The sequence below is a fragment of the Pleuronectes platessa genome, chromosome 4, assembly GCF_947347685.1.
Source record: "Pleuronectes platessa chromosome 4, fPlePla1.1, whole genome shotgun sequence".
NCBI classification, from domain to species: Eukaryota; Metazoa; Chordata; class Actinopteri; order Pleuronectiformes; family Pleuronectidae; genus Pleuronectes; species Pleuronectes platessa.
Genome location: NC_070629.1, coordinates 30,343,134 through 30,358,527, shown reverse-complemented (window position 1 = coordinate 30,358,527; position 15,394 = coordinate 30,343,134). Strand labels below are relative to the sequence as shown.

General features: G+C 47.9%; 1 protein-coding gene across 1 annotated transcript; it reads left to right on the top strand.

Moving 5' to 3' along the window:
* Positions 1–2,065: 2,065 nt before the first annotated feature.
* ddr2l (discoidin domain receptor family, member 2, like) lies at positions 2,066–14,608 on the top strand. Its single transcript, XM_053420030.1, has 20 exons — positions 2,066–2,696; positions 2,889–2,991; positions 3,274–3,349; positions 3,447–3,599; positions 4,226–4,373; positions 4,469–4,574; positions 4,659–4,848; positions 4,926–5,172; positions 5,295–5,384; positions 5,485–5,621; positions 5,930–6,041; positions 6,617–6,733; positions 7,158–7,237; positions 7,521–7,536; positions 7,620–7,864; positions 7,932–8,059; positions 8,187–8,384; positions 10,039–10,273; positions 10,483–10,632; positions 10,796–14,608. Exons 1-20 carry the CDS (start codon positions 2,636–2,638, stop codon positions 10,928–10,930), a joined length of 2,727 nt encoding a protein of 908 aa, XP_053276005.1. The 5' UTR covers positions 2,066–2,635; the 3' UTR covers positions 10,931–14,608.
* The last annotated feature ends 786 nt before the right edge of the window (positions 14,609–15,394 follow it).

Sequence of the window (15,394 nt, the reverse complement as noted above, 5' to 3'; positions counted from 1 at the left end):
ACAGTTCTCCACAGTATATTACAGTACCACAGTACTACAGCACTACAGCAGCACTACAGTACTACACAGTATACTACAGGACTACACTAGTTCAAATGCACCAAATTAATGTCTTCATGGTTCAAACATTATATCTTCTTCTTCTTCTTCTTCTTCTTCTTCTACTGTTTAATTCTGTCTCTACTTCCTGTGATTGGTCCAAAAGTCCAAACTCTCCAAAATGTTTTCACTGCAGAGCAACAGAACCTGGTTCAGTTTGATCCAGAACCAGAACTCCTCCTCTGCCCTGAGGAACCGTTCACACCTGATGTTCAGCTTCAGACTGAACTGAAGAGTCTGAAGCTCTGAACCAAACCAGGTGTGAACGGATCCTGAGATTCAACAGACTGAGTTGTGTCTTTAATATGAAATCATTTCTGAACAGGAAACAACAAAGATGTCTTTTTAACATGTTTTATATCTTCACTTGTTCTTAAATGGGAACTGATCAAATTTCAAAGTGGAAGAGACTCTCTCTCCCTCTCCCTCTGTCTCTCCCTCTCTCCCTCTCTCCCCTCTCTCCCTCTCTCCCTCTCTCTCTCCCTCTCTCTCTATCTGTCTCTCCCTCTCTCTCTCTCTCTCTCTCTCTATCTGTCTCTCTCTCTCTCTCTCTCTATCTGTCTCTCTCTCCCTCCCTCTCTCTCTCTCTCTCCCTCTCTCTCTCCCTCTTTCTCTCCCTCTCCCTCTCTCTCCCTCTCTCTCCCTCTCCCTCTCTCTCCCTCTCTCTGTCTCTCGCTCTTGTCCTTCTTTTCTCTTGGTCACTCCATGGTTCCTCTCTCTCTGGTCATATGATTTTGCTGTAGGGATGAGAAACAGTGCAGGAATCTGAGCCGCATCCAACATATTACATAAAGTCTCTCTCTCTCTCTCTCTCGGCCTGGTTCTTGTCTGAAGTGAATGAACTCACTTCCTGAACTTGAAACAGAACGACGTCAGAGAACAAACGGACTCAGGAGACGGGGAAAAGAAAGGTGGTTTCAGGAAGCGATGGTGTTCTTCAGTCAGTACCGAGTCTGACACGGTGGAACAGTGTGACGCTGTTTGAAGCCGACTGTTCTCCGGACACTGGTCGATTTCCAGACGCCCATCCACGCCGTGAACAGAGCAGATACATTAACTGGGTTTTGTTTTGAGGAGAATGTGTTTTTATTCATTTCAGTGATTTAATCAGTTGAAGAGTTGTGATTCAGGACCTTCAGAGTTTGGATGATTTGAATCAGATCTGTAGTTTTGATCCAGTTTCTGTTGATCCGTCCCTTTGTCAGCTACATTTCAACATTTTAAGATCTGGCAGAAACATAAATCTCCGGGTCAGAGTTACCTGCAGGAACCTTTTTGGGTGAGGGGGGGGGGGGGGGGGGGGGGGGGGTGCTTGAAGATGATTGGTGCATTTCAGGTTCTTTGTGTTTGCTTTGTTTCTCCTTGTGGCCTGAAATCACTTTTACTGTTGTTGTGTTGCTGGATGTATTATGCGTCATCGTGGTGTGCTGCCCCCTGTGGACTGGAGTGGAACTGGAGCTTGTTGCAGCCGTCAGTTCTTCATCAGAGAACTTGACCTCCCCAGATCTTTACACTGGTGAACATTGAACCTTCAAGTGCTCTTCAGAATAAAAGTTCAAGCAACGTTTGTTTTCAACGCGTCTTGAGTTTCGTGACTCTTCTGTTATCTGTGACAAACTGAGAAAGGGTTAATGTTCTATCTTCACTGGAGCTCAGTGCGTCTCCTCTGCTCCTCCCTTCCCTCCATTGTTCTCCTCACCCCCCGCCTCGACTTCATCGCCCTCCTCCTCTTCCTCCTCCTCCCTGTTGTTCCTCTCCTCTTTTTTCTTCATCACCTCTCTGCCTCTCCCTGCTGCTGCTGGCACTCTGCTGCTTTCCTCCTCTTCCTCTCCATTTACTACTTTCTCTCCCACCACTCTCTCCTAACTCTCTCTCTCTCTCTCTCTCTCCTAACTCTCTGTCTCTCTCTCTCTCTCTCTCTCTCTCTCTCTCTCCTAACTCCCTCTCTCTCTCTCTCTCTTTGTCTCTCTCCCTCTCTGTCCCCCTCTCTCTCCCCAGCTGTTTTCTGAGCAGATGTTTGTCTCTTTGAAACTGAAGCTCAACACCGGTCAGATTAAGAGAGTGAGAGAGTTGCCCTCGATCTGAAGCTCAAAGAAAAACTCCTTCTGTTGTTTCACCTCATTATCTTTTGTTCTTATGATTATTCATATAAATGTGTAAATATGAAGGATTTGTTTCTGTTCCCTCCAGCATGTGTGAGTGTTGCATAACCTCTGTGAGTTGGCAGCTGTTTGTGTCCAAGGTTTAGAAACCTCTGCTCCCATAACATCGTGTAATCACACAAACACACACACACAAATACACACACACACACACACACACACAGAGACACACACAGAGAGTTGTGTAAAACAGTTTAGTTTTACAGCAGAAAGTTTTTTGGTATCATGGAAGTTTTTTCTGAAGAAACTAAATTGGAACCCAAATCTCTCTCTCTCTCTCTCTCTCTCTCTCTCTCTCTCTCTCTCTCTCTCTCTCTCTCTCTCTCTCTCTCCCAGAGATGTAGCTTGTGTGTTGGTGTGATCGGCGGACCATCATGCACCTCTTCCTGCTGCTGATCCTTCAAGCCACAGCAGCCTCCGGACAAATCGACCCCAGTAAAAACACACACACACACACAGACACACACACACACACACACACACACTCTCATACCTGATTTTAACTAGAACTCTGAGATTCCGTCAGGACCAGTCCTCACAGTGTGTGTGTGTGTGTGTGTGTGTGTGTGTGTGTGTGTGTGTGTGTGTGTGTGTGTGTGTGTGTGTGTGTGTGTGTGTGTTTCACAGCACATTGTCGCTATGCTTTGGGCATGGAGGATGGACGGATCAAAGATGATGACATCACTGCATCCAGCCAATGGTACGAGACCACAGGACCACGTTACGCCAGGTCAGTGTCATCGATGGTTCATCAGATTTAGTTTTTTATTCAATTTTATTTTTACATAGTTTGTCCAGGTCTATTTACAACATGCAGGACATATAAGTGCTGTTGGTTGTCAGTGAACATCAGGGACTCGTTCACACTAAAGATAGTGAGAGTGGACGTGAGCTGAGACGCAGCATCTGTTTCTGTCAGAAGAAGATTTGTCTGAAAGTCGGGACCAGCAGAGAATCAGGGAACTGTTTCCGAACCCTGAATGTTCTCAGGACGTGTGATCTCTGTTTTCAGGCTGAACCGGGAGGAGGGCGAAGGCGCCTGGTGTCCTGAGGGACAGCTGGAGCCTTCAGACAGTCAGTACCTGCAGGTTCGTGTCCACGGCTGCAGAGACACAAAGCTCAAAGTGTGATACTTCTGCTAGTGTGTTTCAGTGTGTGTGTGTGTGTCTCTGACTCGTTCCTCAGGTGGACCTGGGCAGACTGACCTTCCTCACCGTGGTCGGGACTCAGGGACGATACGCCAGAAGCTCGGGGAACGAGTACGCCCGAGCTTATCGCCTGAACTACAGCCGGGACGGGCTCCTGTGGAAGTCCTGGAGGAACCGGCTGGGAAACACGGTGAGCAGCAGGGGTCAGACCCAGCTCCGGGGGTCACGACGTGGCCGAGGGCCCGATGAGAACCAAGGTTACACATCGAGGCAGGAAGCCGCAGAAAGGCCGGAAGTGAATGTGTAGAGGAAGCATGTGACGGAGTGATAGAACGAAGCGATGGACAGAAGAATGGGAGAACGAGGAAGGAAAGGAGAAGAAAATAATGATTTTTTCCACTCTGAGACTTTACTGGTCGTTCACACTCGCATCACAGGAAGTGACCCGTTCACACCAGCTTCCTGTCGGTGGTCCCGGTCCCTGGCTGCTGTGGCGCCGCCTTGAGGACACAATCCAAACAGCAGGTCGTGTTTTTATCTGAGGACAGATTTCCTCCGTGTGGACTCACAGCCTGAAAACATCAAATGTCACAGGTTCTTTTCTTATTCAGGGAGTGAGGTTTGAAAAGACTGTTGATCCTCCAGCCGCTCGTCGACGGGGAAGATAACCTGCAGCGATTCATTTTAATAACCACGAATCACTGACTACCTGGTTTTAACCTTTACATTTCTTTAATTGTGTTTTTATTCCTCTGCGCAGGTGAAAACTGAGGTTTTGGGACAATTATGTTTTTAATCCCTGACTTCTGTTCCCAGGTGATGGAGGGCAACAAAAACGCCTACACCTCTGTCATCAACGACCTTCACCCACCAATCATCACCCGCCACGTGCGTCTGATCCCCGTCACCAAGCTGTCCACCACGGTCTGCATGAGGGTGGAGCTGTACGGCTGCTCCTGGGACGGTAGGACACACACACACAGTCACAGTGTGTGTGAGAATGTGTAAGAATGTGTGTTTGTTCTGATACAGCCACACTTTGACTCCTCCCCCCTGCAGACGGCCTGATCTCCTACGGGGCGGCGGAGGGTCAGCTCATGATGCCGCCGGGTTTCCCCATCGCCAGCCTCAACGACTCCACGTACGACGGAGCACACGAGAGGAGGCGAGTCGCACACACCCAGCACACGTCAGTGTTTCCTGTTTCCCTGACCTGCAGCAGGTGACTGACAGCCGTCTCGTCCAATAGGAGGCTGTTTGATGGGCTGGGTCAGCTGACGGACGGTGTGATTGGCCTGGACGACTTCCTGCTGACGCGTCAGTACCACGTGTGGCCGGGCTACGACTACCTGGGCTGGAGGAACGACTCGCTGGGAACTCTGGGATACGTGGAGATGGAGTTTGTGTTCGACCGACAGAGGAACTTCACCTCCATGAAGGTTTTTGTCTATATATGATAATGTGATGTGATGTAATGTGAGATGAGGGAATGTGATTAAATCCTCTGTTGATCCAGGTTCACAGTAACAACATGTTCTCCCGCGGCGTGAAGATCTTCTCCTCCGTGTCTTGTTGGTTTAAGCCCCGCCTCCTCGCTGGCTGGGGGGCGGAGCCTGTGGCATTCAAGACAGTGCTTGATGACAGGAACCCGAGCGCCCGCTATGTGACCGTGCCGCTGAACCGCCGTGCCGCCAAGTCCCTACGCTGCCGCTTCCACTTCGCTGACGTCTGGATGATGTTCAGCGAGATCTCCTTTCAGTCGGGTAACACACACAAACACACACACACCCACACACAAACACACCCACACACACACATGCACACACACACGCACACACACATCTCTTTCTGCTAAAACAGGAGAAACCTCTTGTTTGTCCTTCAGAAGACACCGTCCTCCCGACCCAGATGACCCTGGTGGTGACCTCCCCTCCAGCCACTGTGACGAGCATCATGACCAACACATCAGGGACGAGTACGACCTTTGACCTTTGACTTCTAACTGATTGTAAGATTAGTCACGTGATTCACAGGAATCACTTCTCTCCTCGTTATTAAAAACCTCTTCTCCTCAGTGGATCCATCCACTGGTCCACCCGACGACGGGAACACACCCATTCTGATTGGCTGCCTGGTGACCATCATCTTGCTGTTGGTCATCATCATCTTCCTCATCCTCTGGTGTCAGTACGTCTGCAAGGTGCTGGAGAAGGTGAGGAGAACCCGCCCGGCCACTTGGTCCCTCTCAGGACATGAGAGTGTCTGATAGACTGGGATTTAAATCACTCACCTCTGGGATTAGTTCTCTGTCTCTGGTGAAGAGTTTGAATTCCTCCATGAAGGAGGCTTGCTTTCAGATTTTATGAATTCAGGTGAAAACCAAATCAAACGTTGGATCTGTCAGAGAAAATCTGATTAAATAAAAAACCCAAAGGATTTATTCATATTCATATTCAGTAGATGTCTCATTCTTTTTTTATAGCTTAAAGAAATGTTAAGCTCTAAAGTCTCTTGTCCCAGGCTCCACGTCGGATCCTGGACGAGGAGGTGACAGTTCGACTGTCGTCTTGCAGTGACACCATCATCCTTCAGACCCCCCCGGTGCCCCCCCGCTCTGGACACGGCCCTGCAGGTATTACAGCAGATACTGACATTTCTCTTCAGCGGCTTCAAGCACAGAACTTATCTGAGTCGTCTTCAAGGGACATCGACCATCTGCCTCCATCTGGGTGTCATGTTCCTCACATGTTCCTCACATGTTCCTCACATGTTCCTCACATGTTCCTCTTGTTGTGAACGAGTCGGACCCGACAACCTGCTGCTGCTGCTTCACAAACACCAACTACACAACATGTCCACACACTGTTTCACACAGTTTAGTGTTAAAACTGTGAAAGGTTTTCGTCACAATTTCAACTTCTTTTAGATTTTATTCAGCTGATGTTGAAAAGTAGTAACATCTGTGTTTTCTATGTTTCTTGTAGCTGAAGAGTAAAAACATGTGACTCTTCATTCAGTCATTGAAGGTCATAACCAGCTTCACAACGGTGACACGCTGCAGCTACACAACATTAACAAACAGCTGCTGCTTGAACTGTTTCAGAAACAAACTGATTCATCACAGAGTCAAAGTGGGGACGACTCTCCCTCCTGCAGGAACGTCTGCTTCTCGTTCAGGGGATTTATTCATGTGGTGTTGTTCCTCAGGCTCGGCCAGCACAGACCCCCACTACGAGAGGGTCTTCCTGTTGGACCCACAGTACCAGAACCCGGCGGCGCTGAGGAACAAGCTGCCTGAGCTGTCGCAGAGCGCCGAGGCCTCAGGTGAACGCTGCATGGAACATAACAAAGAAAGTGTAGGAATGAGATCCAGGTGGAGAAGAACCTCCCACATGTTTGAGTTTCAAGTCTCGTCTCTGAAACGTTCTCTGAATGAGTGACGACTTCAACATGTGGACGTGTTTCGACTCGACTGTGTCTCTCGGGTCATGTGTTGTTTTTTTCTAAAGTTGTCAAAGAGCACTGAGACACACTGCTGCAGTCTGCCTCCTAGTGGCTTCCTCATCAACTTCACCTCTTTGTTCTCCGTCACTCGAGAACACTTTCTTTATCTCGTCCTGAACAAGACTTTCTTATTTTATTCTCTCTCTTCAGTCATATTTCCTCTGATGCTGTGAATCTGCTTCTTCATTCATTCTGCAGTGTTTCTCTTCGTCTCTTTCTCTTCTTCCTCCTCCTCTTCCTCCAGCTCTCCTTCTGGGTAATCCTCTCTATGACCTCCTCCTGCTCACTTCCTGTCACATGACGTCAGGCTGGCTGCGTGGTAAGGTTAGAAAGGTGTGACCTCTGACCTGCAAACATCTCACCTGAGAAACTCAAATTACTGAAAGTCACTAAAATTAATAAATCGAATCACTGATTAAATTTAAGTTTGGAGATGATGATCTTACTCGTCCCACAGAACTATGATATATTTGTTCCCCTAGTGAAAATGTGTCTGTTAACTCCAGTAGCTGAGAATTGTTTAAAAAGTCATTATATTAGAAAAGCAGTGTAATTTCTGACCATCTTCAGCTTCTGTATTCACTGAAATTTAAATCCACATTAGAAGTATGTTCTGTGGAAATGTAAGAATCTATGAACACAATCATATTTATGATTCTTAAAACAGAAAAGTGAGATTATCTAAACGCAGCTTCTCATCTCCCAGCGTGTGGCGGAGGATACGCTGAGCCGGACGTCACCCAGTGCACCCCCCACCAGTGTTTCCATACCAGCGCGCCGCACTACGCTGAGACGGACATCGTGCGGCTGCAGGGCGTCACCGGCAGCAACATGTACGCCGTGCCCGCCCTCACCGTGGACTCGCTCACCAGGAAGGACATCTCGGCGGCCGAGTTCCCACGGCAGCAGCTGATCTTCAGGGAGAAGCTGGGGGAGGGGCAGTTCGGAGAGGTGAGTCCCAGCGTCCTGGAAACCAGTCCTCCTGGTTCTCTGGATCTGAACTGGGTTTCTCCTGCAGGTCCACCTGTGTGAGGCGGAGGGACTCCCAGAGTTCCTTGGGGAGGGGGCGCCCCTCCCTGAGCGGGACGGCCACTCGGTGCTCGTGGCTGTAAAGCAGCTGAGGGCCGACGCCACCAGCCAAGCCAGGTATTCATGTGCTCCTCCTGTGAAGCTTCATTGAGCAGTTTGTGATTTGTGTAAAGTGTTGGTAAGAGAATTCTTGTCTCGAGTTCGAGTCTAAATCCGTCTCCTCTCGTCCTCCTCCCTCCTTCAGGAACGACTTCCTGAAGGAGATAAAGATCATGTCTCGTCTGAACGACCCGAACATCATCCGGCTGCTGTGTGTGTGTGTGTCGTCCGACCCGCTGTGCATGGTGACCGAGTACATGGAGAACGGAGACCTCAACATGTTCCTGTCCCAGCGAGAGATCGAGAGCACGCTGACACACGCCAACAACATCCCTTCAGTCAGGTAGAGACCCCCCCACTGTTCAGGAGGTTTACACATGTGACCAACACGCCTTCAGTCAGGTAGATACCCCCCCCACTGTTCAGGAGGTTTACACATGTGACCAACATCCCTTCAGTCAGGTAGAGACCCCCCCCACTGTTCAGGAGGTTTACACATGTGACCAACACGCCATCAGTCAGGTAGAGACCCCCCCCACTGTTCAGGAGGTTTACACATGTGACCAACACGCCATCAGTCAGGTAGAGACCCCCCCCCCACTGTTCAGGAGGTTTACACATGTGACCAACATCCCTTCAGTCAGGTAGAGACCCCCCCACTGTTCAGGAGGTTTACACATGTGACCAACACGCCATCAGTCAGGTAGAGACCCCCCCACTGTTCAGGAGGTTTACACATGTGACCAACACGCCTTCAGTCAGGTAGAGACCCCCCCACTGTTCAGGAGGTTTACACATGTGACCAACACGCCATCAGTCAGGTAGAGACCCCCCCACTGTTCAGGAGGTTTACACATGTGACCAACACGCCTTCAGTCAGGTAGAGACCCCCCCACTGTTCAGGAGGTTTACACATGTGACCAACACGCCATCAGTCAGGTAGAGACCCCCCCACTGTTCAGGAGGTTTACACATGTGACCAACACGCCTTCAGTCAGGTAGAGCCCCCCCCCCACTGTTCAGGAGGTTTACACATGTGACCAACACGCCATCAGTCAGGTAGAGACCCCCCCACTGTTCAGGAGGTTTACACATGTGACCAACACGCCTTCAGTCAGGTAGAGACCCCCCCCCCACTGTTCAGGAGGTTTACACATGTGACCAACACGCCATCAGTCAGGTAGATACCCCCCCCCCCCCCCCACTGTTCAGGAGGTTTACACATGTGACCAACACGCCATCAGTCAGGTAGATACCCCCCCCCCCACTGTTCAGGAGGTTTACACATGTGACCAACACGCCTTCAGTCAGGTAGAGACCCCCCCCACTGTTCAGGAGGTTTACACATGTGACCAACACGCCATCAGTCAGGTAGAGACCCCCCCACTGTTCAGGAGGTTTACACATGTGACCAACACGCCATCAGTCAGGTAGAGACCCCCCCACTGTTCAGGAGGTTTACACATGTGACCAACACGCCTTCAGTCAGGTAGAGACCCCCCCCACTGTTCAGGAGGTTTACACATGTGACCAACACGCCATCAGTCAGGTAGAGACCCCCCCACTGTTCAGGAGGTTTACACATGTGACCAACACGCCTTCAGTCAGGTAGAGACCCCCCCCACTGTTCAGGAGGTTTACACATGTGACCAACACGCCTTCAGTCAGGTAGAGACCCCCCCCACTGTTCAGGAGGTTTACACATGTGACCAACACGCCATCAGTCAGGTAGAGACCCCCCCACTGTTCAGGAGGTTTACACATGTGACCAACACGCCTTCAGTCAGGTAGAGACCCCCCCACTGTTCAGGAGGTTTACACATGTGACCAACACGCCATCAGTCAGGTAGATACCCCCCCCCCACTGTTCAGGAGGTTTACACATGTGACCAACACGCCTTCAGTCACTTTCAAAGCGCTCTGCCTCACTACATTGATGAACGCTCCTCCTCTTCCCTGTTTGAACACGTTCTCCTCGTCCCTCTGGCTCCCTCCAGTCTGTCCGACCTCCTCCACATGTCGGTGCAGATCTCCTCGGGGATGAAGTACCTGGCCTCTTTGAACTTCGTGCATCGAGACCTGGCCACTAGGAACTGCCTGCTGGACCGTCGCCTCACCATCAAGATCGCCGACTTCGGGATGAGCCGAAACCTCTACAGCAGCGACTACTACCGCATCCAGGGCCGGGCGGTGCTGCCCATACGCTGGATGGCGTGGGAGAGCATCCTACTGGTGAGAAACAGGGAGGAGTTAACAAACAAGTGCTTCTGTGCCAGAACACCACAACGTGCTGTTCTTTGTCCACTGGGCAACAAAACAACAACATGATCCTGTCTTCATGTCCATTTACACTCAGAACAGGTTCCTCTTTAGGTTTTGCCCTTTGTCTTATGGTAATAATTCAACTTCTTTCTCATTTCCTTTCCACTTTTCTCCCTCAGGGTAAGTTCACCACGGCCAGTGACGTGTGGGCGTTCGGTGTCACGCTGTGGGAAATCTTCACTCTGTGCAAGGAGCAGCCGTACAGCCTGCTGTCTGATGAACAGGTCATAGAGAACACTGGCGAGTTCTTCAGGAACCAGGGCCGACAGGTGAGAGGAATCAAACGCACCCACACAGTCTCAGTTCTGCTTTGTCACATGATTCAGCCTCTCACCATCTCAAAGGTCAATCTAGTTTCCCGACTCCACTCTAGTTCAGGTTGCCTTGATAGTTCCTACACCTGAGGAATGATGTCACGCTCCTATGTTTCAGATCTTCCTCTACGCCCCTCCTCTCTGCCCCCCCTCTCTCTTTGAGCTGATGATGTGCTGTTGGAGTCGAGATATCCCCAACCGACCGTCCTTCGAGGGACTGTACCAAGCCCTGAGGCCCCACGTCAGCCAGTGAGCCGCTGGGATGTACCACTCTGGTTCTCCTCGGCAACACATTGGTTTGTTTCTCCTGGAAACCGACAGACGGTTATGAGAGCGAGTCTCAGTCAGAGGAAGGCGAGGTTGGTTTGCTTTGTGGGAAAAGCTGCCCCCCATTCCGAGGGACAAGATGGAGATGTGGAAATCAAAGGCTGGTGGACTCAGAGGAGGAACGTTCCACGAGAACCTTTCAGTCATAGTGAACAAAGATTTTTAAGCTTTTTACAGATTTCTGTCAAAGTCAGTTTCAAAGTTTCATCCATCTCAAGCTCTTTGACCAAAATATCTTGTCGGACCTTTTGACAAATCTTCTTTTCTTCTTGTTATGGTGCCAAAGGTGTCTTCAACTTTATTCCCCTCCTCTTCAGTCCTGGTAGTTTCTCCTGTCCCTGTGGTTTTTATTATTATTGTTAAGCACTGTGTCTGTGTCTCAGTTATTCATGTTCATATATTAACCCACACTGGAGCTAGGGTTAGGGTGAAGTTGTAGTGTAGGATTTGATGTTTTAAGATTTGTATTCGGTTTTATTGTTTTCCTGGTTTATTGTATGTTCACGTGTTTGGTGTTTGTTGTGGACGTTGTCCAGCTGAGGTCGATCAGTGTCACTGCGGTGAAACCTGTGTCAGTCACTGTGGCTCATTAGGGAAAGAAAAACAGAAACCAGATAAGAAAATGCCAAAGTAACGAAGGAGGAACCGAGATTGTTTAAATGTTAAAATAATGACATGTTTGTAGTAAAATGATGAAACTCCTCCTCGTGTAGTGACTTGTGACAAAACATCGTGTCAATCACATCTCAACCTGGAGGATTTGATCCAAAGTGCCTTTCATCTGTAGGAGGTGGGTTCCACCTTCCAGCCACAGTAACCACTCGGGACTGAGACTGTGGAGGAATCGAACCTCCGGTCCTAACGTCAAGGTCTCATCAGGTCTGGATCTGAGAACATGTCGGAGTCCATCGGCCTGGTTCTTGAGTTAGCTTGTGGCGTGTGTTAGCCGATTAGCCACAGATCACTAGGACCATGAAATATGAAGTGAGTCGAGAAACTAAATGTTCAAATCAATTATGATGATATTCACCAAACAGAATTGGCCTCAAATTGTGGTAAATATTTTGGCAAATAAAACCTGATGACAATGTAGTTAGTTTGCGTAACTGCAGTTAGTCGACTAGGTTACTAACTAGTTCCCTGGGGAGGAGGTTTACTTCAGTGTTAGGATATATGCACCTTAACTACATTGGCTAACTAACCCGCAAAGTACTTAACAAGTCAGGTTATAGTTAAACAAGAGATAAATGAGGTTATAAGGCTTCTGTACCAGAAGCAGTGGTGGTGGTGGTTAGCAGTTATCTCATCACGGAGCTCTCCCCACGTTGACGGTATTATAGTTGGACTAGGTTTGGTAATAAGTTACCGCTGCAGCCGATCCAACCACAGTGAGGTAGGTCTTCTGGACAAGAGGCCTACTGTCAGCCTGTACGTAGCAGAAGGTCTGTGTTGGAGCAGGAGCCTGTGATCTGAGGCCCTGAGCAGCTGATCCACCTCAAACAGACGAAGATCTCAGCTGTCGCTCACTTCATCAAACAGCCAATCGGAGTGCAGCTTTCAGGCCGGATCCTCTCGAGGAGGTGACTTCAGAAGATACAGGTTCCGTTTGTAAATCAGCCGCGATGACTCGTCAACAAGATGTTTCTTGAATCTCAATGAATTTTTACTGCCTAACATTTGAAAGAGTCTTGTTAATTCAGAGAAAGAGGTGATGGGGATGTTGGACACATGTTTTACAGGATTTACCTTTTTATTAAGTGTTAAACAAGTAAAACCAAATGTTCAACGTTTCATTACAGAAAATTGTTCTGTCGATCAACAACAAATCGTCTCTGTTGTCCTGACGTATGAGCTAATTCGTCCGAAACAGGAAAAGCTTCCTTTGCTTATTAGCATCAAGTGTCACTGTCCTTTAGAGAATAAACCATCCACACCTGGTTCCACAGTCACCAGACAGGAGTTGATAGAAATATGCATTTTTAACACACTGAGCTCATTGTGCCATTAGCAATAATGGAGCTGGTGTTAGCTAAATGCTAACAGTGAGACTGGATAGCTCTTCATGTTAGCAGACCTGCTACGCTGACAGTTACCATCATATCGGATTAATACTCATCTCCCTCTTTTAAAAGCCATTCGAGGTGTGATTAAATGTTTTGAACAAGCATGGCATTTATGGCTAAATGTTTTCTAGCTAGGTGGTCTGATGTTTTATTGCTATGTTTTTGTCCTCGTATTTTGTTTTGTTATTGATTAAAACAGCTGGAATTTCAGCAGCTGTCTCCACTGATGTGTATGATTGACGTTAAATGGCAGATTTGCGTAAGCTTTCCTCCAACATGACGTTAACGCGGTATTAGTAATCTAGCTAAAATGGAGAGCTAGCATGTTAGCAGTTTCTTCAATAACCAATTAGCGCTAGCTTGTATTCAAAGTGCCACCAAGCTTAGAAGTGAAAATAAAAATATGTCAGTTGTTCAAAAAGTGAAATGCGTAAACCAAAATAACCTTAAGAGGAACGGAGAGAAGACCAAGTATACGTTAAAGGGACAGTTCACCCAAAAATATAAATTCCATCATTATCTCCTCACCAGTATGATGGGGGGGGGGGGGGAACAGTGAGAACTTGTGATACTCACGAGCTACTTGAGAAGATACCAGAGACGTTGAGGCTCAAACTTTGAATGAGGTTGTTTCCAGTTGAACATGAACGTCGGGGCTTATGGACACTTGATGACATCACAGGAGCAGAATGGAGACGTGTTGTGTTTTTATCTGTTGTTGTATTAAGAAGAACCGGTCTCTAGTTACTTCAGTTGTGTTGGAATCTTCTGCCCCCCCCCCCCCCTCTCGGCACAAGGACATAATGAGATAGTTTTCATTTTCGGTGAACTGTCCCTTTAATGTGTCAGATGTTCAAAATGTCAAATGGCGTAAAACCAAAATAACCTTCACAGAAGTGGAGAGGAAGTCTACGTGAAGTCTGTCAGTGTGGTTGTTGCAGTGTTCGGTATCTGTACTGTGTCGTCACATTTCTATGAGTGTGTGTCAGTTTTGTGAGTGAATCTTTCCAACATTCCTCTGAGCACTGGGAGCTCATGGAGATTCACGTGGTTCCAGTTGCTGTCGAGTCAAACAGATGAAACGAGGGAGAGAAGGGATAAAGTGCAGGAAGTGAGGAAACCACTAAACTCCATCTCCCAGAGTCCTTTGCTACAGTGAGCCTGTGTGTGTTGTGGTTGCATTGGGGGGGATTGGTGTGTCGTGTGCAGTACAAGTGATCTATGATATCTCAGTGTGTGAATGCAGATTAGGTGTGATTATTGTTATTGATAATTGATTATCTATCAGAATTTATTGTAGCTCTTTCTCTGATTATTTCTAGTCTGGAAAGGGGGGGGGGGGGTGTTTTGCTCCAGATTCTCATCCACTGTTTGACCCTCAGTCTCATCTTCAGTATTGATTCAGACACATATTGTACATAGGCTAGTAGCTGTGTATATTAATATATTGGGAGTTTAGAACTTTCATTTCACTTTGTACCCTCTCATGTCTCCGTTTGGTTTTTATCTTAAAATGAAATAATAAAAATTGTCGAACAGAATCAAGACTTTGTTGTTTTTCCATGAATCTGTTGACACCTGTCCGACCGATCACACTTTGGATCCAGACTCACAAACGTGTTTCCATCAGTTGTTCCTTCAGTTTCCCGAAGATCCTGAAGGCTGCAGGTTTTTAGATGTTATATTATAATAAGTGTATTTCAATGTGATGAAGTGATGCAGCCACAGCAACATGTTGTGTCTCTTCCTCCAGTTGATGTCGACTCATGAGATGTTTGTTGTGATTAGTTGTCGATCACTGAAGTCAATGAAACGTGAACATGTGAACTCTAAACTCTGAGTGAATCTGTTCCAGCTGTTTAAATCACCACAGACATGTTACTGTGTGGTTCACCAGCAGAGGGCAGCAGTGAGACAGGAGCATGAAGCCTCAGCACTTCACGTGTCCAACACGTGGAGAAGACTCCGATCCTCTGGAACTGATCTGCTCCGAACATCTGAACCTCTCATGGAGACTGAAGCTCGTTTGGAACATCTCGATTGTTTTAGGATCGAAGGGAAATTTCAGTTTGTGAACTTTAAACTGAGTAAATTTGATTTGTGTATTTTCTTTAGTTTCTTCAGAATATGATCCGTGTGTCTTGTCGTGTGCACAAAATGTTTCACCAGCAGCAGCTTCACAACTCATGTCACTCATGTCTTCCTCCAAGGTTCTATAGAATCCCTCCTGTAGATTTGAGGAACCACACTCACTGTAATTGAGTTTGGTGGAAGCTAAATTTAACAAACAAAAGAAACCACAGCAGAGGTTTGTTTGCAGTCGTGGG